This window comes from Homarus americanus, unplaced genomic scaffold, assembly GCF_018991925.1.
Source record: "Homarus americanus isolate GMGI-L3 unplaced genomic scaffold, GMGI_Hamer_2.0 scaffold51354, whole genome shotgun sequence".
In the NCBI taxonomy this organism is placed as follows: Eukaryota; Metazoa; Arthropoda; class Malacostraca; order Decapoda; family Nephropidae; genus Homarus; species Homarus americanus.
In genome coordinates this window covers 243,844-269,843 of record NW_024750910.1, presented here as the reverse complement: position 1 = coordinate 269,843, position 26,000 = coordinate 243,844, and the positions used below count along the sequence as shown (strand labels likewise).

The 26,000-nt window shown below is 38.7% G+C and overlaps 1 protein-coding gene across 1 annotated transcript in view; it reads right to left on the bottom strand.

Moving 5' to 3' along the window:
- The window catches only part of LOC121854499 (acylphosphatase-2-like), a 48,183-nt gene that overhangs the window by 3,122 nt on the left and 19,061 nt on the right, over positions 1-26,000 (bottom strand). Inside the window, exon 2 of the mRNA XM_042349180.1 lies at positions 5,171-5,297. Coding sequence (XP_042205114.1) covers positions 5,171-5,297 — 127 coding nt within the window. The remainder of the gene's footprint in view (positions 1-5,170; positions 5,298-26,000) is intronic.

Sequence of the window (26,000 nt, the reverse complement as noted above, 5' to 3'; positions counted from 1 at the left end):
TGATTAATGGTATTTGAATGCAGAAATGCCATACTTACAAGTGATCTCATTAATATGAAGTAAAACTAGTCACCTCTATTAATTTTAGATTTCACACATGCTGAGATAATGTAAGTCATGGTGGGAAGGTTATGAATCCTTACACTGACACTAATGTCTGTAGTGGGACAGGTCACTCTGCCACCAATGGTGGCAGTATGGTACTGAAATTTTTTGGCCATAAGTACAGTTCAAAATTACAGTATGATATTTTTTAATGGTTCAATATGGTATAAAAGTACATATGGCATTTTTTCCACATCAGCTTATTTCGAGAGGAAAACCTGCTTGTGTGTCACTCGTTAACTCAGGTCATCATCAAAGAGATCAACAAGATCTTTACATCCTGTCTGTGATGTGACAATGAGGCCAGAGTCAACCTGCTCCCAGTCATGAGGATTGAAAACTTGAGCCAATAATGTTATTGATGTTGTGGCCATAAGTCAGTCTACCATGTTATACAATGGGGCAGTGCCAGCAAGTCATTTCAGAAACTCAAGCTTATTCTGTAAAAAGCTTTAAGCTTTCTACAACTTTAATCTATTGCCCTTTCATTTCATGCATCAAGCAAGTATAATGTCCTAATTTATTTACTTGTACAGTGGTCCCTTGGTTAACGAGCACAATCCGTTCCAGAAGGTTGCTCGTTAACCGAAACCATTGTTTCAATGGGTTTTTGGGTAATTGGTTCCAGCTCACCGAAAATTGACTAAAGTCAACAAAAAAGGAAGAAAAGTACACTTACTTTGAGGTGTGTATGTAGAAGGCTCCTGGATGATGATGATGATGGGAATTAGAATGGGGGTGGAGAAGGGAGAAGAGAAGGCATTGGGGAGGAAGAGAAGTCACCCCATGGCGCCATTTCACCCATTAAATTTTAGTTCTCTTGGTGTAATTCAAGATTATTTTCTTTAAATCAGCACTGCACTGCATTATATATTGTCAATATGTAAAATAAATTTCAAAATTACCAATAATTTGCTTGTAAACACAAAAAAAAAGCGTTTAGTTGAAGAGAGTCTCAAGCAAGATGTTACCTCCACTGAAAAGACACAAAGACTGACGCCTGTATGGTGTGTTGAGAGGCTGGATGGTGCGCATAAAACTAGTTTCATTACCTTCAATTATGTTCAATAATTGTTAAAATGACTAAAAAATTTAATAATAAAATTTTAAAATTATTGAATAGTATAAACTTCTTGATATTTCCTAAAATGGTAAGGAATTTAAGCCCTAGAACCGATTACTGTATTGGCGGACTAATACTACAGCTGGTGGACCGCCAAATGCAAGCGAAAACATGTTCAGGTCGGCTGGTAAGAAACTCGTTAATCGAGGGATTGCTCGTTAACCGAAGTTAAAAAGCTTATGGAAGGTAACTCGTTAACCGAGGCGCTCGTTAACCGAGGGACCACTGTACAGTATATTAATGATAACATTTTATGTAAGGAAAGCAGAAAATGTTAAGGTGCATCTGTGTCTCCTTTTCCTGTGAGTTTTATTCAATATACAGTACTGTACTTGGAATTTAGTGTTGATAACTTGGTAAGTTCACTCTATATTTTCTCAGTCTATCTGGTAATACTGTACTAATGTGATAATTGGCCTCTGCCTAATGGTGAAAAAATTTAGAATGGTTGCCGCTACTAAACAAAGGAAGTAAGAAAAAATACCATACTATACCGCTCCCTTTGCCTGCCACAGTTCACTGCTTGAACTGACTGTTTGGGAACATCTCCATTTATTGCATTTGACTACCCGGTAGATTCCGAGTTCTGCACAGTACTGTACAGGGGTCCCTGGGTTACGAACGGGTTCTAAGGACGTTCTTAAGTAGGATTTGTATGTAAATTGGAACACATGCTATGTGCACACCATACTTTTCTATTTTTTTTATACGGGAATTAGCCCACCCAGGAGCAGGTCGAACATTCCACAAAGGGGCAAAAACATAAGAATAGAAATAAATTAAAAATAGAAAAGAACGATGTTTAAAATCCCACTACAGTAATACCCCGCTTTACGCGTTTCTACATTTACACAGTAGCCCGCCAGAACCGGAATTCCCGCTTTATGCGGTGCATCTACTCATATACGCGGGAAGCGGCGCAGGCAGGGTGCACACAAGGTAGCCCAGTCATCAAAATATTACCGAGTTCTTCACCCGCCACCCGCCACCCACCACAGCCGGCCCAAGTCAGTGATAGTGATAGTGAGGATATGGACTTTGAGGGGTTTGACAAAGAGGCCCTGCAAGCCTCTGTGGTGGATAGTGATACAATTGATACAAGTGATACTGGTGAGGGCCAATAATCTGCCCTCTGCCTCGGAACCAACCCTCCATCCCCGTGTGCCCAGCCATCTTTTCTACTAATGTAATTTTTAAAAAAACCTAATATTATTGATATTTCTTTTAATTATTAATTGTGTGTGCATACCATCATAAAATTAAGATGTTATTTTTACTACAACGTAGGTATTGTGTCTGAAAAAGTGGAGTTTGGGGGTCGGCCCAGTCTCTATTTCAATTAATCCCATATGTTCTGTTGTTCACTTTACACGTTTCCCGCGGGCCTCCGTGGGTTCAATTGACCGCGTAAAGCGGAGTTATACTGTATATCATAGCCTAAGCCCATATATACATCTAAAATCACTTAATTTAATGCAAAAGAAATAGAATGGCAAAATACAGTAAATGAAAGTAAAACATAAGTCATCAGGTAAATAAAATACTGTACTGTACTGTAATTTCAAGTGTAACTGCATTTGTAAGTTGGAGACCCCCTGTAATTGTAAAACCTATACAGTACTGTATTTTATTCTTTGTTGAATAATCATTTCCTGTGACATATTAACCTACCTATAGTATATCAGACCAAAACATGGCAGACTTTGAACTTTTCAGCTGCACGCTTAGGATGCGTTAGAATTCAGTGGAATGTACAGAAATTGTAACATTGTATCCTCGGTATTCCAAAATTTTAAGTCCTGCCCTTTAATGAAGTTATTTGTTCATTTCAGATCCAGGTTTCATTAAACCTTTACTATTTGGAGGTGAATTAAAAATTATGATTAGTACTGTACTGTACTTTTCACTAAGCAAAAGTTAACATTTTGTAAGTTTACATTAAGTTAAACCCTAGGGATTATCTGAATGGTTGAAATGTTTGCTTCACTTCAATAAAATTTACATAGCTAAGTGTAAACCATAATAAATGTTAATAATGAAGTACAGTATTGACTAAATTATTAATACTGTATATATATATATATATATATATATATATATATATATATATATATATATATATATATATACAGTATATATATATAGTTAACTCGTATTCATTGAGGTAAAAGAATCATTACTTAATAAAAAAATACACTCCGCAAATGTTTGAAAGACAATATTGTCGCCAAGTAACTTTAGCTGTTGGCAAATGCTTTGATAACATTCTTATTGCCATTTACACTGGGTGCAAGACTGATAATTGGCAGCATATCTCAGGGTGAGGCAGACAGTTGGCAAGAGCAGTCTCCAAGACATGCCAGTAAGATGACTCATCCAGGAAAAGTTATATTGCACAGTTGTGGTTAATTGATTGCCTTCATGGCTGTCAATGAAAGCTTGTTTATTTTATATGCAAACATTACATGTTCATGATATCCACTAACATTGAGCCGTGATAAAAATTACTGTTACCTAGAAAAAGTAAACTTTTCAATTTAAGTGATCTTCTAAATCATAAAATATTGGCAAACCAGAGAATAACTACTGTATAACAAATCTCATAGAACTCAATATCAAACACTACAGTACAAACTAGTGGGTTTTAAGTGTGGATAAAAAGTCAAAGATCAGTACTGGTGCAGTATATACCTTAGCTCAATGTTACTGTGAGGATCCTGATGCCTGAAGACCTTAGTCAAGGGGTAGGAAAATATGTGGCAAGAAGAGGAAAAAGAAGGCAGAGAAATACAAACAGGAGGAAGAGGGTCTGTGACAAACATGAAAGATAAACATAGGAAAAACACCAATTTTACTGGTACCCACAGCAACATCTTAACATGGTGGTGGCTTGGGGCTTGCCAATGCCACCATTGGTCACCTGATACCAGAGTTGGCCCATTGTAGTTGCCAAAAGAATTAAAAGGCCATGTGGGGCATAAGTTAACAGTGACTAAATCACTCTGTGGTTGTGAATCCTGCTGATAGATCACAAATGCATCTTCAAATGTTATTCTTAGTTGTTTATAAAACCACAGTATATTTTGTAAGTTTTTTTAATGGGTCACGAAGTAAATTCCTAAAACCTTTCCTTTTAATTTTCACATTCCTAAGTGTACCAATATGCATTAATGCCACATAAATACCTGTACGTATACTGTACAGTATTCATATTTTTACGGTAGTGGGAAATGAATTATACCTTTTGTATTTTTTATTTATTTAAATTATATGTTGTAGTTTTGTAGGTAAGATATCTAATGACCTGATGCTGATGATTGTTTTTCGTAATAATTATTGGAAATCTAAAAAAAAATCACTTGTCTGGGGCCCCCTGGGGGACACATTGATTGAAGTCCTCTGGTGGGAGAGAGGGGTTTAGTCGTCCGTAGAGCAGCAGAATAGTGTCATGTATAATTTTTGGGTGAAGGATGTAATGTTAATGGGTGAAGTTATATTGGTATTGTAGGGTATTTTGTGCAAAAGGTCTTATTTATGAATAAAAAAATCAAGGGGAAATATCATCATCATCAGTCTCACAGCTATTTTCCAATCTTGCATGGGTTAGCTATGATTGCCTGATGGTGTGTTCCTCTTGTCATCAGGCAAATTTTATGGTTAAATAACCATATTGCCAATCAACTTTTAAATAATTAGAACTGGGCATTTTATATACAATAACTTTCAAACTAACAATAGTTTTCTTTGTTAGAAAATTCTTTTAAGCATTTAATGGTGTAAGATTTTCTATAATTTACTATGTGTTATTACAAATGATGTAATTACTAAAATATAGCCCAACTTGAGATCTTACAGTTACAAATCCTTCCTGTCCTCCCTTACATATATTGCTTGAAATATTTTCCTCTCTTTTTGCTCTCTGTTTTTTGGTACAGTACTTACATCTGGTCTACACTGGCCTTGGGTCCCTGGAGGCGTCCACCAACAGTACCAGTCTTATTGTTTTTTATCCAGCCTGTGATGCCCAGCCCATCAGCAGTATCCTTGGCTACCTTGATGAAGTTACAGCCTGTGAATAAAGGATCATCAGTAACAGGGATCCATAATGTCTTCAGTGACAGGTCAATGACCCAACTTAGCTAAAAAGCTCATAATAGGCCCACCACTGAACTTGATATTTGGAGAAGAAAAATTTATAATACTGTAAGTATTATACAATACAGTATGTACTACCTGTACTATATTCAGCCTACAATATGATATCTGATCTAAGTTTTATAAAATGTTACATTCTAGGATCAGATGATCCAAATCTTAACCATTTTCATAATGGGGTTAATGTGAGAAAACAAAAAAACAAAGTGGGGATCATTAACAAAAACAGTAATACTATACCAGAATATGTCCTATAGTGTGATTTTTATCCATTACATTAAACAACTGAGATTTGAGGGAGGGGTTATGGATTACAGGTACAATACTAGTGTTGAGGCAATATCAATTCCTACAAAGCAATTTTCAACTGCAGGCCTAACAACCTTCATACACATACAGTAGCAATACAGTATTCACAAATTTTTCACACATAACTAAATTATTTATGACACTGACAATGTCAGTGCATTGTCTATTCAAGTGATCCCTTTCCAATTGTAACCAAGACAAGATTGCAATATATTTTGAAAACCTTTAAATTTTAATAGTTTTCAAATTCAATTAATTTTCAAACTACTCTCCAATATAAAAATTGTAATACCCAATAGTTTTAAGAAGGTGCACTTTAGACTTTGTTTAACACATAGGCTTCAGCTCATGTCTTCTCATGTGTGTCTGTAGAGCTTTGGGTCACGTCATATGACGTTTTGATATTTTGCGGGCCTATTTGTAATAAAAAGGGCGGGCTTGGCTATATTATGTTGCCAAGTAGGTATTTATTTTTCACTCACACATGAAAGCCTCCCAGTCTCTTCTTAGTAGCTTCTCAGCTTTTGTGATGTAGAAATCTGGCCTTTGGACTTGAATCAGTTCACCATGTGTTTCTATCCCCGATCAATTATTGGAGTTGTAATCATGATTGTTATTAGTATAAATAGTCATACAGGGTGATCTCGATGATACGAGTAGATACGTTCCTTGAAGTCTGCTCATACAGTATAACGAAAACTCGTATAACGGAGGGAAAAATACATGAATTAAATAGAGATGCGTTCCGGAGCACCGACAAAACTGACATGGCAAATATTGGATACCCGTTTACCTCACTTATGCATATCAATTATCTCTTTCTTTTTTGAGAAAGAAACAGGTACACGTGCATGTTTAGAAAATGGAGTGGTGGATGAACATGTTGAATGCTTAGGAGTCATGACTGTAGCACTACACTAGGTTTGGGATGCCTTTAAAACAAGTTCCAAAGTATGGCAGCATTATGCTTAGGCAGCACAGTACACAGTATGGCGATGACAGTAAATAAATGCGATTCAGTGCGAGCGGACAAACTCGGGTAGCAGATTTACATACTGCAAGAAGGGAGAGGGTGGCTGGGGGGAGGATGGTAGGGATGTTGGGGAGGGGTGTGCGGACTGGCTGAGTGGCTCACAAACATGTCTCTGTGCCTCTATGTCACGAGAGACGTCACAGACAACATTACTGCTTGTTCTGCCTACTCAGCTAGGTAAACTGCCATATTCACTTCTCGTTTCATCGAACAATATCACTCGTATAGTGAATATAAGGTGCAAATTCCTAAACCTCGTATCATCGAATTCTCATATAAAGAATGCGCATATGATGAGATCACCCTGTACCATAGTAAAACCAGCGTCTTGTACCTCATACTGCTTACAAATCAGTAGTGTTTAAAGCTTTACTACTGCATCACAAACATGCCACTTCACAAACATTCTCAACTCTTCCTAACCCCTGTGTTGCCAATATGTGGTAAGGACATGTATTTACTGCATTTCCTGTTTATATCATGCATGGCCAGTTTGTAAGATAAGAAATTTTTGTTTTTTATTGGTTTTTAAATGTTCCTGAATATACCCGCATGGGTACTGATCAGCCCGAAGTTCAGTGGTTAAATGCGTTTCGTCTTATTAACTCTCCTCCTTTAGTCGATAATCTCTCTTCCTTTTCTCTTCGCCGCAATGTTGCTTCTCTCTCTCTCTTTTACAGGTACTTTTACCGGCAATGTTCGGTGGATTTGGCATCCTGTGTACCGCCGGCAAGGCCGTGGGCTCGTAACACACATCTTGCCCGCGGTGCCCACCGTTTCTCTCTGGATGTCGGTCACACGAGAATAACCCGTTATAGTACCTCCTTCTTTCCTCACACAGCCAAACTGTGGAGTGCTCTGCCTTCTTCTGTGTTTCCATACTTATACAATCTGTCTCACTTTAAAAGACTGGTTTTCCAGCATCTTCGTGGTGTAGATTAACGCAGTGCAAGATAACCTTTTTCTTCTCTATTTTCAATTTCTTTCTGTTCTTATTCCCCCCCCCCCACCCTTCAGGTCTCATTGTGGTTCGTTTGACCTGTGCCCTGGTGGGCTAATTCCTGTAAAAAAAAAAAGTGGTCATCTGGTGAATGTGATGCAACCAAGTTGTGTGTCATCATAACTGAATCTGTTGTTCATTCCCAGAGAAATAATGATTTGTAACTGTGACACACCAATCACAACTGTCTTAAACAGGTTGAATAAGTCAGTGGTATTATAGGAAAGGCAACACTATATTGCTCCTTAAGCCTTTTTCCACCCAGATAAAGATGAGTAGTTAATATGAGTGACCTAGTGAAAAACTACCAAGTCCTCTCAATCCCAATGGGCATAGGTATTTGAAGCTAGGTGTTTCCATACATTTTTCAGATTACAAACTTTTCCCTTCTACCAATCAGCTACTGTGTTATTGTACTCTATGACTTTTAGTTCTGTAAACCATCAGTCTAGGCTGTAGAAAACTAATTACAGTACCTATATTTTGTGTGGAGAGACATCATTTCTAGAACCTGTAAGTTTATGTTCATTTTCTTTTCTTGCTTTCCCACTGATTTTGCATTTTATGCATAAAAAATAATATATAGAAGATCCCACCAACATATCTGTATTGTATATCAAGGAGATCATGCACCTAACTCAATAGTGTGATTCACAATTATTAAACATGTTTAATCAGTCCTAATGCTTCACCATCATTTCATGAAAGCCCTAAATCTTTTGACTGTTTCATCATAATTATATACTGTATGATCCAAGCTATCAATTGGGTGTACATGATCTAAAGGTAACAGAAATATTGAGGACACATTAATTAAAGTGAAGAAAAAAAGCCCTGGTCCTGACAGTACGTATTACCCCCTCTTTACACACTTTGCTCGGTTTCACTTTCCGCGATTTCTCATTTACGTGGTACCTTGCCAGAACCAGACTTTCACTTTCCGCGGTGCATCTACTCATATACGCTGTGAAGTAGAATTTTTTTTTTTATTTCATAAAATTCATACAAATTACCCGGCCAGAATATAATTTACATTGTTAGAATTCTTACAATATGATGATCATTTTGAATATAAACATCATGGATTTTGCATTACATACAAATTTTAGATCTAATGTAATAATTTGGTTTACACAAAGCAAATATTTTATCTTTTGTGCAAAATATATGAAGTTTACATTCAAAATATTCCCTGACCTGCAAGGAATCCAGAAATGTCAATTATATTATCCTAACTTTAGTCTGAGGTATTATTTATTACTATACGATAAAATCTAGTGTTTTCACCCAAACATTTCTCAGAGAGGTAGAAGCCAGTGAGCTGGGAAGAGGGGGGGCAGGGGAGTTGAGTCCATTATTTGAATGGACATTAACCTGGCGACTGTATTTCTCTTAAATATTAATTGTGTGTGCATACCATCATAAAATTTAGATGTTATTTTTACTACAGCATAGGTATTGTGTCAGAAAAAGTGGAGTTTGGGGGTCAGGCCAGTCTCTACTGGAATTAATCCCATATGTTCTGTTGTTCACTTTACGCGGTTTTCACTTTCCGCGGTACCCTGTGGGTTCAATTGACCGCGTACGTAAATCGGGGTACTACTGTATGCATCCGAGTGTTAAGAGAGCTGTGCAAGGAGCATCACAAAAATTGTGACCAAGGCCCATGTTACTAATGTGACTGACTTTCTGCCTCATTTACACAGTTGCAGGGTACAGGTTGTCTGAAGTTGAGTAAAGAATCTTTCATATCTTTGGCATATTTAGATTTAGAATTGAAGAAGTTATATTAATAGAATACGATTTTTTTTTATTTCTCACACACCCTTGCTAGCATACACCTTCACAGCAGCATCACAGACCCTTATAGACAAACAGCGTCACAGACCCTTACAGACATACAGTGCCACAGCACCTCACAGACATAAACCATCACAATAGCCTCACAGACATATAACGTCACAGCAGCCTCACAAACCCTCATGCCTTCACTCCTGCTTTACACCAGCCTCACACCCTACACTCATACCAATCCCCACACTCTCACACCAACCTCACACCTTCACACCAACCTCACACCTTCACACCAGCTTCACACCTTCACACCCTCACGCCTGCCTCACACCTTCACACCAGCCTCACACCTTCACATCAGCCTCACACCTTCACACCAACCTCACATCTTCACACCAGCTTCACAACCTCACGCCAGCCTCACACCTTCACACCAGCTTCACAACCTCACACCCTCATGCCAGCCTCACATCTTCACACCAACCTCACACCTTCACACCAACCTCACATCTTCACACGAGCCTCACACCCGCCCCACACCCTTACACCACCCCCACACCCTCACACTACCCTTACATGGTCAGTAGGGTGGTCCAAAATATCACATATTTGTATACGTTTTCTCCACAAGGTTTATTTTTGTCCATTAGGTACAAACTGCATCCCAGAAAAAAATTGGATCATTTAAAGCATATTTAGAGGTCAATCCAATGTCCTCTTTTTTTCCATTTAGTACGTAATAAGGATTTTTCGGGGCTAGATAAACACATTATAAACACATTGTCTTTATTCAGCAAAATATACTATTTAGATTGATAATGAAATAATTGTAGAACTGATGAGATATAAATGAAATAAGTAACTTCATCTGATTAATGGTAACCCTTGTCTGTGTTTCCTGTTTCAACCTGTCATTGTCAGTCCCTATGACTCAATACTTGACTCTTTGCCCTTTCCAAATAGGCAACTAGGCTATATACATTGAAATATACCCAATATAATGTGATGTGTATATTAAGACTGTATCATGCGGACAAGAAAATTCAGTCCTACACTACAAGTATAATATGCAAAATGGATTGACCTCTAAATGTTAATGAATATGGATAAAATTTTACAGACCTTATCTATGAACCAAATGGACAATTTTAAGGCTTGTGGAGGCAATATATTACTACTTATATTTTTTACCATATAGTTTTGGACCACCCTAATGGTCACCCATCTTCACTTCCTTACTTCCTAACAAAATCTCACGTTCATAAATTACCCCAAACTCTCACAAAATTTCACACACACTCAAGATCTCTTCATTCTGAAAAAACTTTGCACCGCCATACATCTTCACATTATCACGCCTTTTACCCTCACGCGGCTAACGAGCCAATCAGTGGTGAAGAGGATAAACGAAATACTCTCACACACACTCATAACTTTATGTGACCTTATACTGTATTACTTCTTAACCTAATATCTCCAAACAAGCTCATATTCTCAAATATTCTCATAACCTCATACCCTCTCAGACTCATAGCCTCACATGACCTCATATTCTCACATAGCTTCACGCCCTGATACCACCTCACATCTCCACATCCTTATTCATGCCTCGCAACTTTCCATCTTCAGAGCCGCTCACCTTCACAGTCACTCACAGCCTTTCATCCTCACTCGTTTTACAGCAATTGCCAAACAACATGGTACAATACTGTAAGGGTAATGGATGTTTGGGTTCGAGACTCAGGATGGAATGGAGAAAGGAAACTCACAATGTGCTCTCTGTATACATGTTGTATTGGATGTACAATGCAGCTTGGTGCTGGGAAGTGGCGGCGTGGTTACAAGCGTGATGTAGAGAGCTGGTTGGTGAGGGTGCTCAGAGGAGGACAGCTTGTGGGTCGCCATGCTCGCTGGCGGGAGCGAGGACCGCCAGGCAGGCGGAGGAGGTGTTGCTGGCTGGTTGGTGTAGGTAGAAAGAGAGAAATCACCACGAGGTCAGGTCTTAAATAGCGGGGGTAGGCGTGGCTTAGTAGTTGACCTCCGTGATGTATGGCGGCGCTGGTTGACCCAGAACACGAGGCATACACTGGGGAATTCGTGGGGTCGGCTACGCAGCGACAAACAGCGTTTGTAGGGGAGAAATCCACTACAGTACTTCTACTAAGAAATATATTCAATGCATCCATAGCTTCAGGCTACTACCCAAAGAAATTTAAGACAGCAATTATCAGACTGATACCAAAACCAGGAAAAGCCCCACAGCAGCAGCAAACTACAGACCAATCTCTCTATTAGAAACTCCGGGAAATTTTTGGAAAAATTAATTAACCTCCGACTAAGAACACACCTGGAGCTAGAATACAAATACAACCCTAGACAACACGGATTTAGGAAACAGAGGAACAAACACAGCCATAGCCCTTATATACGAAAGTATAGCAAACGCAATGCATAATAGAGAACAGTGCAACGTAGTTTTAAGGGACATGGCAAAAGCGTTCGATAAGGTCTGGCACTTGGAACTTAAATATAAAATAACCAATCAAGAACTCCCTAACAACTTCACCTATCTACTGTGTAATTTCTTAGACAATAGAGAAGCACACATTATAATAGGCAATCACAAAGGCCCAAGCTTCAGACTTTATAGTGGAGTACCACAAGGAAGTAACTTATCCACAACTCTTTGCACAATTTACACTTCAGACATGCTGCCACCAATTCACGGTGAATACATTGCATATGCTGATGATGTCACCCAGATCATCCGCCATCCAGGCAAGGCCATACAGATGATGGCATTAAAAACAGCTAGCACCATAATACAAATCAATAATTACGAGAAGAAATGGAAAATATCAACTAATACACAGAAACTGAAAATCATACACATTTCAAGGATAAACCCAGCACCATTCACAGTTAACAACGAAGAAATACAATACTCAAACGAAGGAAAAGTACTGGGGCTAACAATAACAAGAACAGGAATAAATAAACACATAGCAGAGCGTAATAGACTAGCCCAAATACAGCTTACAAAATTAAGAAGATTCGGCAAAATGGAAGAGAAAATACAACTACACCTATTTAAAGCACTTGTCCGCCCCCATCTTGAATACCCGCCAATACCATTAAACACGATCAGCCTTACCAACCAATTAAAACTCCAGGCAACACAAAACAAAGCCATCCGCAGAGCCTCCAAACAACGTCCCCCATACGCAACCAAAATTAAAGAGCTTCACGAAAAAGCTTCCGTGACGCCTGCTGGACCACCACTCCACGACCCCCTGACGGAGACACGATGATCCTCCCCATACTGGCTAGATATTTTTGTAAATAATATTGATTATGTGTTAAAGGAATATCCTTCCTTCCTTAGGCTTTAGTAAGCCCCTTTATAATATTTATACTGTATATACTTGTCACACTTGCTAGATGCTTCTGGTGTCATTGTACAGGGGTACCTAGTGACAGCACTAGGATCCCGCTTCCTCTATCAAGGAATAAACAATTGAAATTGAATTCACGAAAAATACAACATTTTACCATTGAACATAAGAACATACAGACAAGCACAGGCAGTATGGTACAAACTAGAAGTCATGGAAGACGAAATATATAACCGACTAAAAACAGAGGACATCACACAACTGGTGGCCAAAAAGTCTTCTCTATAACCCTCAAGAGCCAGAACTATTGTACACTAAACAGTAAACAAAAGATAAGAGTATTCTACTAGTTACACAAGGACCTAGTAGACCTCTCCAACTAACACAATAACAAACAACCCCATGCTAGCTAGCTTAGCCTCCCCACCTGTTCCCTCGAGCTCGGGCGACCTCTTAGTGCGGCCTTCACCACAGCCAATCAAATCGTCTCTGCTAGGTGGATAGCCCACCTGCTCTTATTCTCTACTACTTTACTTCCCGTTTCATAACTTTCCTTCTACCTTACCTTTTCTCTCCCTTCCCATGGCAAACCATTGCCATTTTATCTCCATTATCATCATCATCATCAGGGAGACCATTCTACTCTGACTTACTGGACCAGCTGCAGCGCCTCACCAACCAGCTCCCTCAGAAAGCTCCTCGCCCAACAGGACCTCAGAGCAAGCTACTCCTCACATAGTAACTCCTTAGCACTGCACTGTACAACAATATATATACCGAAAACGCAGTTTCTATTCTACCTCATTCCTGAGTGTGAGATATCTACATGTACGTACGTTTGTGTGCCCATACAAAGAGACAACAGACAACTAAAGAGAATTGACAATTGGCCACATCCCGTACGCTACAGTATAATGTAGTGGATTTCTCCCCTACAAACGCTGTTTGTCGCTTAGTAGCCGACCCCACCAATTCCCTAGTGTATGCCTCGTGGTCTAGGTCAACCAGCGCCGCCATACATCACGAAGCGGGGGTCAACTACTAAGCCACGCCTACCCCCCGCTATTTAAGACCTGACCTCGTGGTGACCTGTCTCTTTCTACCTCCACCAACCAGCCAGCAACACCTCCTCCTCCGCAGCTGCCTGGCGGTCCTCGCTCCCGCCGGCGAGCATGGCGACCCACAAGCTGTCCTCCTGTGAGCATCCTCACCAACCAGCTCTCTCTACATCACGCTTGTAACCATGCTACCTTCCCAGCACCAAGCTGCATTGTACATCCAATACAACATGTATATAGAGAGCACATTGTGAGTTTCCTTTCTCCATTCCATCCTGAGTGTGAACCAAACACCTTGAACCCCACAATAACACAAAGCGAGAGGTGGAGCTCGACCCATTCATTAGTGATATTCATGCAGGCGACCTCACCTCTATTTAATCAACATGTAAACAGCCTTACACATCAGTGGAGCAGGTTCAGGTACATTCAGGAGCCAGTGCATACCCAGTACTGTACTTGCTAACAGTGCGTAACAGACGTGACCGATCGCCCAATCGGCTAACGAGCCTATCAGTGTTAAGATGCTATAAGTAAAAAAAAAAAAGTCATCTATCTTTAAAACCCTCTAGTTTTTAAACGTCCCTTCCCGTTGACGGGATAGTTGTGTTGACAATCAGGGTAAAATTAAATAATAATATTGGAACTTGAATAGGTAGCAAAACATAAACCAAGGAATATATTCTTTTGCATAAACACTCAACGACAACAAGGTTAGTGACACAGCCGAGTGGAACATGGCGTGGTCGTGTGTGTAAACGGTGACACTGGTGCACAAATGTTCAGGTTTAAAGGGAAAAAGAAACTGACTTTTAGTGTAAATATCGATATTTTTTTATAATTATGTGACTGAAATTACAACTGGTAATTCCACCAAGGGGAAAAAATGATATATTAACCCTTTCATCGTGTGGCACGCACTTGCCATTTTATTCTGTATACCGCCAGTCTATTTTATACAGCTTTGGGTCACCTCCCGCTGTGAAGGGTTAACTAGTAATACCGTAGTGCCGTGCTGGGGTGTACAGTTCTCCAGGGAGAGACGCCATTGAAAAATATCGCATTTCCGAAGCAGTGATATGTGAACAATTTAATAATGGAAAATCTAATATATGAATTATTGGGTTGTGATTTGGTCAAAAATTACCTGGATATTAAACCGGATGTATACTGAGTATACTGTAATTCTACCAGCTACCAGCAGCTCAAGGATTTTCAACGCTGAAACAATGCTGCAAGTAGTCTTCTCAACAATGAAGGTGGGTATGATTTAATACTGCATTGGATAACTTTATTTAAAAAAGTTAAGTTTTGGCTGCAACTTTTGGTAACTGTGCACCTATTTTTTTTATTTTTTATTTATTTATTTTTTTATTAATAGTGGAGCAGATGGTTAGGCACCAGAAGGACTTATTTTTAAAATTTAAGAAATCATTCAAATTTTCCACAATGCTGTTTGGGTAAATTTATAGTAGTGGACGTAATTAGATATAGGGTTTTATGTGTTGAATGACAATTAAAAAAAAAACTTCTTCTATGACAGTACATTTTATCCATAACCGAGATATTGGAAGTTGAAAATCAGAAAACGGATCACCTGAAGAATCGTCACCCCAGAATGTCCACCCGAAGAATCGTCACTCCAGGATATCCCACCTGAAGAATCGTCACCCCAACCCACTGAATATAATTGTATAATTAGGATAACATAAATATATTCCTTTGTGTTATGCATCTTTATTATGAAAAGTTTAAAGAAAAAAATAAGAATAAGATACACCTTACCTAACCTAACCATGGAGGGTCCTGACCCCACCTGAAGATTCATCACCCCCAGGATATCCCACCTGAAGAATTGTCACCCTGCCAAACTCTGGGGTGACAATTCTTCAGGTGATCCCAGAAAACCACTATAGAAAAATTCTAAGCGGTAGCGGTAAATGGTGGGATTTTTTTTACGGTAATGATAAATTCAGACAAAACAAGACGAGTTTCTTCTATGACACTTTTCTCGCATTTTACCCATAATCGAGATATCGTAAGTTGAAAATCAGAAAACTACAAGAAAATGGGTAATGGTGTAGACAATGGCTATCAAGAAATTCAACAAACACCATCTGGTGGTAGCCATTGTCTACACCTTTACCAGAAAAGGTATTATAGAATTGCATTATTTGCCACCAACTGAATCTCGGGAATTTTATCATTGCAGGCAGTAGCTTAGGCAATTCTAAAAAACTTTTTATCTATGCTTTCATTGGTACCTGATAGCAGAGTAGTTCTTTCTGATTAAGATGTCAGGGGGTCTGGGGTTTGGAAGTTAGGTTGGTTAGGTCAGGTTCTGTTTGGTTCTGTGCAGTGTCGTTTCTATTTTCTTGTTTAGTATGATGTAAATTGTATCCAGAAATTTTGGTGCAAATTCCATAAAGTCCTTCTGCTATTAACCGTGTGGTCCGTTATCTAATTTTATTTTATTTTTTTTTTAGAATAAAGAGTTGTTTTGTTACAGTAGAAACAGGAAGTTCATGTGCTTTATCATAACCTATTCTTATATTGGTGTTCTTTTATTCATCGATTTCAGGTTTGGTGCATAGGTTCCTTTGTTTTTCCTCTTTCTTGTTGGGTAAGGTTAGGTTACATTTAAACACAGGGAGTCCGGGAAGTTAGGTCAGGTTCTGGCTTTTCTGGTTAGGTTAGACATGTACAGTATACCTGACCATACTGTTATTTGAGAGTTGTTATGTTAGGTTCTTGACTATCTTTTTGTTTGGCAAAAATTTATTTCCTCCACCATTTTTGGGATGTTCTTGATAAACTGAAGGGGGGGTGCTGGTGGTAGAGTGGTAACGCTCTTGCCTTCGCAAGCGAGATGTCACGGGTTCGATTCCCGGGCCGGTGGAAGTTGTTTGGACATATTTCCTAGCCCCCATTAGTCCCTGTACACCTAGCAGTAAAGTAGGTACCTGGTGTAAATCGAAAGTTGCGAATTCGTATTCAGGGACAAGTTGTTGGAGCTTCCAATAACTTGATGACATAAAACCATTGACTCTTCATTCTATGCCCTTGACTCTTCAGGCTTCTACGCCCTTAACTCATGAGACATAAAGGCAAGCATGAACTTAGCATGCTTCCCTGTTGGGCACTGTAAACGCTTCTGCGCTTCACCTTACACAAGGATGTAGGGGAGTGCCCAATAAATAATAAAAAATAAAAAAATAAAAAAATAAACTGAAGAACTTTATTTCATAATCAGGACACCTGTTCTTAAATATTACATTCTTTAAAGTTTTTGATAATACTGTACTGTACTTCCTAATCACCCATCCTATCCAACCTAACCTAACCAACCAAACCTAGCCTTCTCTAGATAGCAATTCTGACTATTTAAGTATCTTAATAAGAAAATTATAATGCTTTTAATGTGAATAGGCTGTCTTTCAGAAAATTTATTTTAGTAGGCAGTCACCGACTTGCAAACGGGTTATGTTTCTGAAGCCTTGTTGGTTTATGGTTAGACGGAGTGAGACAACAATGTGTTCTGTCTCCAACACTATATGATGTCCATTCAGATTTTTTTAAGAGAACATAAGAATGGAGGGAACTGCAGTGGGCCTATTGGCCCATACTAGGCAGCCCTGTTTACACCCAACCCCTATGGCTCACATATCCGTCCAACCTATATTTGAAGCTAACCAGTGTGTTCGAGTTAATGATGAGGTTCGGTAACTTGTTTCAATCATCCACTACTCTATTTCCAAACCAGTGTTTACCTATCTCGCACCTAAATCTAAATTTACTTAATTTAAAACCATTGCTACGAGTTCGCTCCTGATTGGATAGTTTGAGTACCTATGTAAAATATCACTTTTGTTGAACACTGACTTCCATTTATACACCTCGATCATATCGTTCCTCACTCTTAAGTCTTTCTCACAGTCGGATTTCTCAATAACAGCATTGTTCATCTGATATCTGGTTTCTCTTTTTATGTCTTCTCCTAGACTAAGTACTTTACATTTGTCCACATTAAATTCATCTGCCATTTTTCAGATCAAGAAATTTTTTTTTTAGTTATCTTCCTGTAGTTTTGCAGTCTTCGTCACATTTAATTACATGCCCTATTTTAGTGCCGTCAGCAAATTTACTTAAGTGCTGTCTATGCCTATATCTATGTCGTTTATGTGTACAGTATAATAGATAGTAATGGTCCAAGTACTGAGACTTGGGATACTCCATTAGTGACATTACCCCTATCGGATTTAGTGCCATTAATGCTTTCTTGCTGTTTCTGTCCTGTAACCATGCCCTAATCCATTTTAGAATATCTCCAATTCCACGAGCCTCCACTTTTTGTATTAGTCTTTCATGGGGTACTTTGTTGAAGGCTTTGCAAAAGTTGAGGTATACCACATCATAATCGTGTCTGTCATCCACTGATTCGAAAACAGGTGAAAAGAATGTTAATAGATTTGCTAGTCATGAACACCCACTTGTGAAGCCACGTTGGGAATCATTATCAACTTGTGCTTCTTGAGGTGATTTCAAATAGAGTTTGAAATTATTGCTAACAACAATTTGCCTACAGTTGATGTTAAATTGATTGGAAGGTAGTTAGAGGATAGTGATCTATCTCCCTTCTTGAAAATCGGTATCACATTTGCTATCTTACAAGACTCTTGTACTACGCCCATTTTTTAATCACATGTTAACCAAATTTGCTGAGGGTATACTAAGTTCTTCCTTACATTCCTTTAATACTCTGGCAAATATCTTATCTGGACCTGGTGACTTATTAGGCTTTAGTTTGTTTATTTGTTTACTAACATTGTTACTAGTCACTACTATCTCCCTTAATCTATTTTCTTCACTATCTCTGTATATTGTTAGTGCCTCGGGTATCATGTTTAAATTCTCAGTAGTGAAAACTGTTGAAAAATATCTGTTCAGGTTATTGCTCATTTCTCTGTCATTATCTGGTAGCTTGCCGGTATCTGCCTGTATTGGTCCAATCTCGTCTTGTGTTTTAGTTTCATACATTTGGAAGAATCCCTTGGGGTTTGACTTCACTTCCCTTTCTACCTTCAGTTCATTATTCCTCTTTGCTTTTCTTATCTCGGTCTTGACCCTACTAACCAATGGTGTACTTTATAATAATCTCGGAGGTAAACTTCACCACGTTTTATTCTCCTACCTATAGCTTTCCTTTGTCCAGTAGTATTCATTAAATAATTATTTATCTATTTGGGGTCATTGTTATTTGACCTCGGTTTTCTGTATGGTATATTCTGCCTTTGTCCATGAAGTAACTCGTTATTTAAATTGTTATGGAACTAGACATCCTCAGATATCATAGTCTGGTCACCCTCAACAGTCATATTTTGTGAGGTTATCATTGTCAGGTCATCAGGTAAAGTTGTAGGTAGTAGTGAAGGAAATAAAGTGAAAGGTAAAATAATATCGAATATTCGATATGCAGATGATACTGCTCTCATTAGTATACACAGTTGGTGAAGAAACATCCCCAGTCAGATGTGGGAAGGGTGCTATTCAACCATAGCATGTTTTTCTGAGTACTACAATTTCCTTTTGTACTGCTTTCACTGGACAGTGAAGGCCATAATAAAGTTTGCAAGTTATTTTGCAAAATTCCCAACTGTTTGGCTTTGCACATTAATATTAGAGTGAAGTGCTGCATTGATGTGTGTGGCAGTGATACCAAGTCAGTGTTGTTAAGGTGAAGGTGTGTTTGTGTATTGGGCAGCATGTTCGCCTCGCAAGCGAGTGAACATGGGTTCGATTCCCTGGCAGGCAAATTTCTTTACACCATTTGCTTCTGTCTACCCAGCAGTAATTGGGGACCTGGATGTTAATCGATTTGCATATCGTGTTACTGGTTAGCCAGTGCAGTTGGTGAGTTGTGCAGTCATGCAACTCGTTAACTTTAAGCTGTGATTATTATGTTAGCGACAGCTTCTACGACTAAAACAAATTGCGCCTAGGTGGCCCTAAGGCCGGCCATCCTTTACTACAGGGGACACCATTTCGCGTTTCCTTCTTTACTTGTGTGTGGAGTGGAGAGAAAGAGAGGGCAGACTGCCGTGACACCCACCATAACTTATTGTTGTATGTATATTATGTATGTGCTCCATTTATATACATTATTTATTCAGCCTAGCTAGCAGCGTGTGGCAATGTATTTACCATGTCCCACATGCTTAATTAATGTACCTGGCGACATATGGAAGCTGTTAATGTATCACTTACCATACGTCGCCTAGAGAGTAGTTGACCAGCGGACAGAGTGAGGAGCGCTACCCCCCTTGTGTACATATCTTTTATCCAGTAAATAGAACCTACAAACTATACAGGTGTTTGTGTTCGCTCCTGTATATAGAACTTAATACCCAGAACACGAGCAATTGTTACCTCTAAATTTACATCAGTTTAATACCAGTTGTGACTAGAATATTCTTTGTAAATACTTCATAAGAGTAAATATCATATCACGATAATCACTCATATCGTTAATAATAACAGAAGCAAACCCCCGTGATTGACCCTGGCAAAGGTTAGGCCCACATGCTGGTTAACTGATAAGCGCCCAAACTACATCAATTAATCTATGAGAATATGTTAACAAAAAAGCATGTGAATCATTAACATGGTTGGAGCATGCAATGAGTAAAATTATATCAAGTTTGTTTTAGAATATTCTCGTTCCAGGCTGTCGTGTGCACCTCACGTCTCGCTGAAGTAACTCCGAGTTGCCAAAACAAAATTATTTTAACAATTCATATTTTACTTCCAGATGACTTTGCATTAATACTGGATTAGGAATAATAACTACTATTTTTGTAGATTACCTCCATCATTACTGTGCCCTACTGTCCATATAATTCAGGTTGTGTGGATCTGCTATACCTATTCACAGTGGAACCAAGAGGTGATGAATGCACATTAAATTATTTATAATGTGTTTGCCAACTTTCTGGAAATGTATGAGGCTACGACTACTGATCATTCTGTAAATGTGAGCAAGCGTAAACCACTCAACGAATAACTAGCATGACTGTATTAAAACTGTAACCAAACAGAAAATGCTTGCAACAGGTGGAACTACTGCCGACTGACTAACTTCGGTCATTAAAAATTTTTTTTTTATAAACGTAATTTGGCAACTTGTTCTCTGTGCTTTTCTCGCAAATTACATAATATTAATAATTTGATGCTAATGTGAATAGTCAAATACATCTGTTATGTATTGGGTCATGAAAGTCACCCTGTCATAAAAGGACACCATATTGAGAGTCCAGACCGTCCTCCTATCACCCCTAGATCCCGTGAGAGTTGCCTAAAAAGTAAATAAATCCATACATAAATATAACTGGGAATACCACCCTAGTGTGCAGTAAAACATTCTAAGCATAATTTATGTTTTGCTTTACGTATGTATATCCTTGGTTAATACATACTGCGTTGTACTGCACAAGTAACTCTTTAAACTTCTCCCATCCCTGTAGCTCCGAACACCCTTCTCAACCCCCATAACCCGTCACACTCACACACCAACCCACGTGAGCCCCTGGACCACCTCTCCCCTTCGCTCGTGAACGCTTCGGATTCACGAGTCGATACTCTCGGGGTTCACACCTCACGGATTGACAACGGTGACTGTAACAGTTGTCATAGATTGGACGGATATATGAGCGATAAAGGTTAGGTGTAACGGGACTGCCCAGTATGGGCCAATAGGCCTGCTGCAGTTTCCTCCATTCTTATGTTCTTATTTGTACACATATCGCGATACTTTTGCAACACTCACCCACTCCCCTCTTTCCCCATTCCAGGTGCGGATCCAGGAATATCAAAATGGGGGATCCGAGAAGTTGTGGGTGGGGGAAACTTGGCGAGCATAGTGAGCCCACCCAGCTAGGGGGCTATGGGGGGCGCTGTAAGCCGCCCATTTTTTTTTAAATCTACCCAATATCATGGGCATTTTGAGGCCATTTTGAAGCCATTTACACTTGCTATTAAGCGATATTCTGAAGTCAGTAGTAATTACACTTTACTATACAAAAACGCTTGAGTACAATACTGCATTAAAGAAAAAGTATTGGAATTTTCTGATGAAAAGGGGGGTCCCCCAGGAACCCCCTGGATCCGCCCCTACATTCCTCTGCTTTTTAGTTAGTACAGTACCTATAAATCATTACTGCACTTAGTACTACAGTAGCTATCAACAATTATAAAATAGAAATCATTTAAACCTCCTCCAATATGTACTCCCGACCCTTCAAGCTTAGTTGACGAATGCATTGTACAGTTTTATGGAAGCAGGTTCAGAATCACCCTTCCTCTACGACACTCGATATCCGGCGTGACACCCTTCACGACTCGGCATTTAATGAAATTCAACTAAAACTTGTCTGAAAAGACAATTTAATTGTTATCAATAACAATTTTAATGTTTAGAGTTAAGAGTGAGCATGTTAGCGGGCACTGGATGATACACGAACAGATAATATGGTTTACAGTATTTGCAACAAAACACTGATGCTACTCTTTCAGTAATCTAAAGGAAAATTACCGAAACTTAAACTGTACTACATTATTAATAATGATAACAGATTATTACACCGAGAATAATGGCCTGGACACCCATAAGCAAACGCCTACAACCATAATCTCATTAACCAGTGAAACACGGTGTGGCACAGGCTTAATACCATAGCGACAAGTGAGCAGAACTCCGTGCATTGTGTTGGCACTGGTTAAAGGTTAGTGTGCCAGGGAGAGCCTTTCACACTTAACTCTTCCTCACCCTCCCCACAGACGTGTTTACTAACAGCACGCCTCCTGCGAGATGTTTTTATTAAAGGTGATACGCTACCACGGGTCATCAGTCAGGCGGAAGCAGAATGTCTTTGTTTGGATCCTGTATAAATTTACAAAAATGCCACTAAAAGTAAACACAAGTTTAAAGAAGTAACTGTGAGCATTCGATGCGCCTTTAAAGGCGTAAATACAAAAGAAGTAAGACAATATAATGTAGAGATGCTGTATATATGTGGTGGTACTGGTAATTTTAGAAAAGTTTTAGATCTTTAGGTGTCCACACACATTACTTTTGGACAGGTGAGAACAAACCGATATTCATGACAGGTGAAAATATAAAATCTAAGAGGTTAAAGAAACCTAACAACAGACTGCCCCCCACCGCTCCACTACCTCTGTCCCTTTTAACTAACCCATACAATCAATCCTTCGGTGTTTCTAATGCCTCATGACCTGTTATGGGCATTGTGGATACAAGTTGGAAGCGTAGCTGTTATACAGGTATTCAACAACCTTTTCTTCCCCGTTTGTAGTCTAGTGTTCGTTTACAGCTTGGTAAACTAGGGGGTGCCCTTGGATCGAACCAGCGGCCTTTAGGGAAAAAAGGCGAGCGCTGTGTCCATTTGGGCCCCGCACTTTCATTGTAAAATGTTAAGTAGCTATATTTACTTCTGTAACTAAAATCGACATTAAAATGTCACTTCCATGTACTGTATCATTTTAACGACCACTATCACAGCTTTCAACGTCATGAACTAATATATATATATATATATATATATATATATATATATATATATATATATATATATATATATATATATATATATATATATATATATATATATATATATATATATATATAATTTGTGAGCGCATTTAATGAAAACTCGAATATTGTACTTCAAATCCACATAGAACTTAGCCGGGTTTTTTAAATATCCCTTATAATGAAATAATGCTTACAACATGCCCATATAAACATTGTAAGGATCTTATAACTTAAAGTGGTTGTAGTGATTATTTTTAGTAATACATAAAAGATTCAGGAATACTAAATATGCATTCGGATCTTGAAGTAAACCAGATGACCCGTCCCATCCGCCTGGCACATGCATTTCTCAAACATTTATACAGTCTGGGATTAGTTACAGCTTCAACAAGCACACCCAGGCATAGTGTGTTACCATATGTCGCCGCTGTACATAACTAACGCTGACGGTTCGTGGAAAGATATTTGTGAAAAACGAGAGTAATAGTTTCTGAACGAACTTCAGAATATACCTGTAGATATATATTTTGAGAAGGTTATCATGTTTTAATAAATTTGCGGTACAAATTCGTACATGATAAAATTTGAGAACTATAAAGTATTAATATTTTAAAGGTATCCCGGTGTGGCGTCGAAGATTGTATTTACAGTACTCAAAATATTTATCGATAATTATTCATTAACTGTTGGTATTTTGTGTTTAATACGAATGCATTGATAACAAGTGAATATCATTACGTGTGGATTATGGTTAGGTGCTAATTTTTAGCAATGACAAACGCTACCCAGTGGCATTACAGTTCTTCCAAAATAGAAGTTGAAAGTTGATTCTTCAAAAATGGAAATGGTATCCATCACATCTACAAAGAGAGACAAATTACTAAAAAATATTCATAGGAAATGGAGAAACTGATAACATACTTTAAGACTAGCAAAACTCCAACTACGGAGAAAAGGGAATACTGTACAAAACTAACCGAAATTATTTGTTGATAAACTTAATTTGACCATGAAATTCTGAGCACAATAATGACGGCACAAACATATCAAAAGTATAATTAATTTCTTCGATTTTATGAATTAAGGCAATAAACTTGAGAATTACACACAAATGGAAATACGGAAGCTATAGTCCTGTTTAAAAAAAAAATATATATATATAGATATAGGTATATATATACTTCATTTTTAGTCCATATAACACGCGGACTTTGAACATATAATCAACGACCTCACCAGCAAGGAATCGAACCCTCGACCTACTGGGTGTGACTAGGGAACGCTTACCGGCTAGGCCACAAGGACACTAAAAGCAGTTCTAGACTCTGTTATATTTCACACAAAGCCTGTTCATCGAGCTGATGGCGCCGTGAACCTCAATGGGAAACTGCCCGTGCCTCTTATGTGGTGTCAGTAGCATTTTACCGAATCCAGCTGGTATGAAACGCGAGGTACATATATATACTTCATTTTTAGTCAATATAACACGCGGACTTTGAACATATAATCAACGACCTCACCAGCAATGAATCGAACCCTCGACCTATATATAATTCATCATGCCTACTTTGATTTATTTTAGCTTCTTAACAAAGCAATAAATAATTTTTTTCCTCATTGTTGTCGGCCCACTCGGGTTTTTTTCGGTGTTCGTCATTAATGCAGCTTTCAAGAAGCTGTTCACTAGGTACATAAAAAACTACATCTGTACAGTAGTTTACCTGACATTTTATCGCCTCAGATAGGTTGTAAACGATATAAACCAAATAATCCCATCGAGAACCGCTTTTAAGAATTACAAATACAACTACTGTATAAATAATGGAAGCCCCTCGAAATCGAGTATGGCTGGCCCAAGGGCCTCCTAGGCGTGAATTTGTTAAGGTGTAGAAGCTGTCGCCAACACAACAACTACACCCTAAAGTTAACGAGCTGCATGACCCAGTGTCACGTAATAGTCCGAGAAGACTGGACAGCTCGCCAACTGCACTGGCTAACCATTACCCCGGAATACGATCCACAAATCGATTAACATCGAGGTTCCCAATTACTGCTGGGTAGACAGAGGCAAATGGCGTAAAGAAACGGGCTCATAGTTTCACCCTGCCCGAGGATGGAACTCGGGTCCGCTCGCTTGCCACAACTACTATACAGCAATAGTATCATGCATCTTGTAATTTTATTTCTTGTTATTCTTACCTCGTCTGCTACGGGCTGTGTTTTTAATTCAATTTCAACAGTTTATTCCATGTTACAGGAAACGGAATCCAAGTGCTGTCACTCGGTAATCGTTTGTCTTTTCCTATCAGGCGGACAAAGAATAAATCCAGCAGATGGCGATACAAAACGAGCGTGCAACACAAACATTTAAGACAGCTGACCTAAATTAATTTTTACATTCGTAACTTACATTGAGTCTAC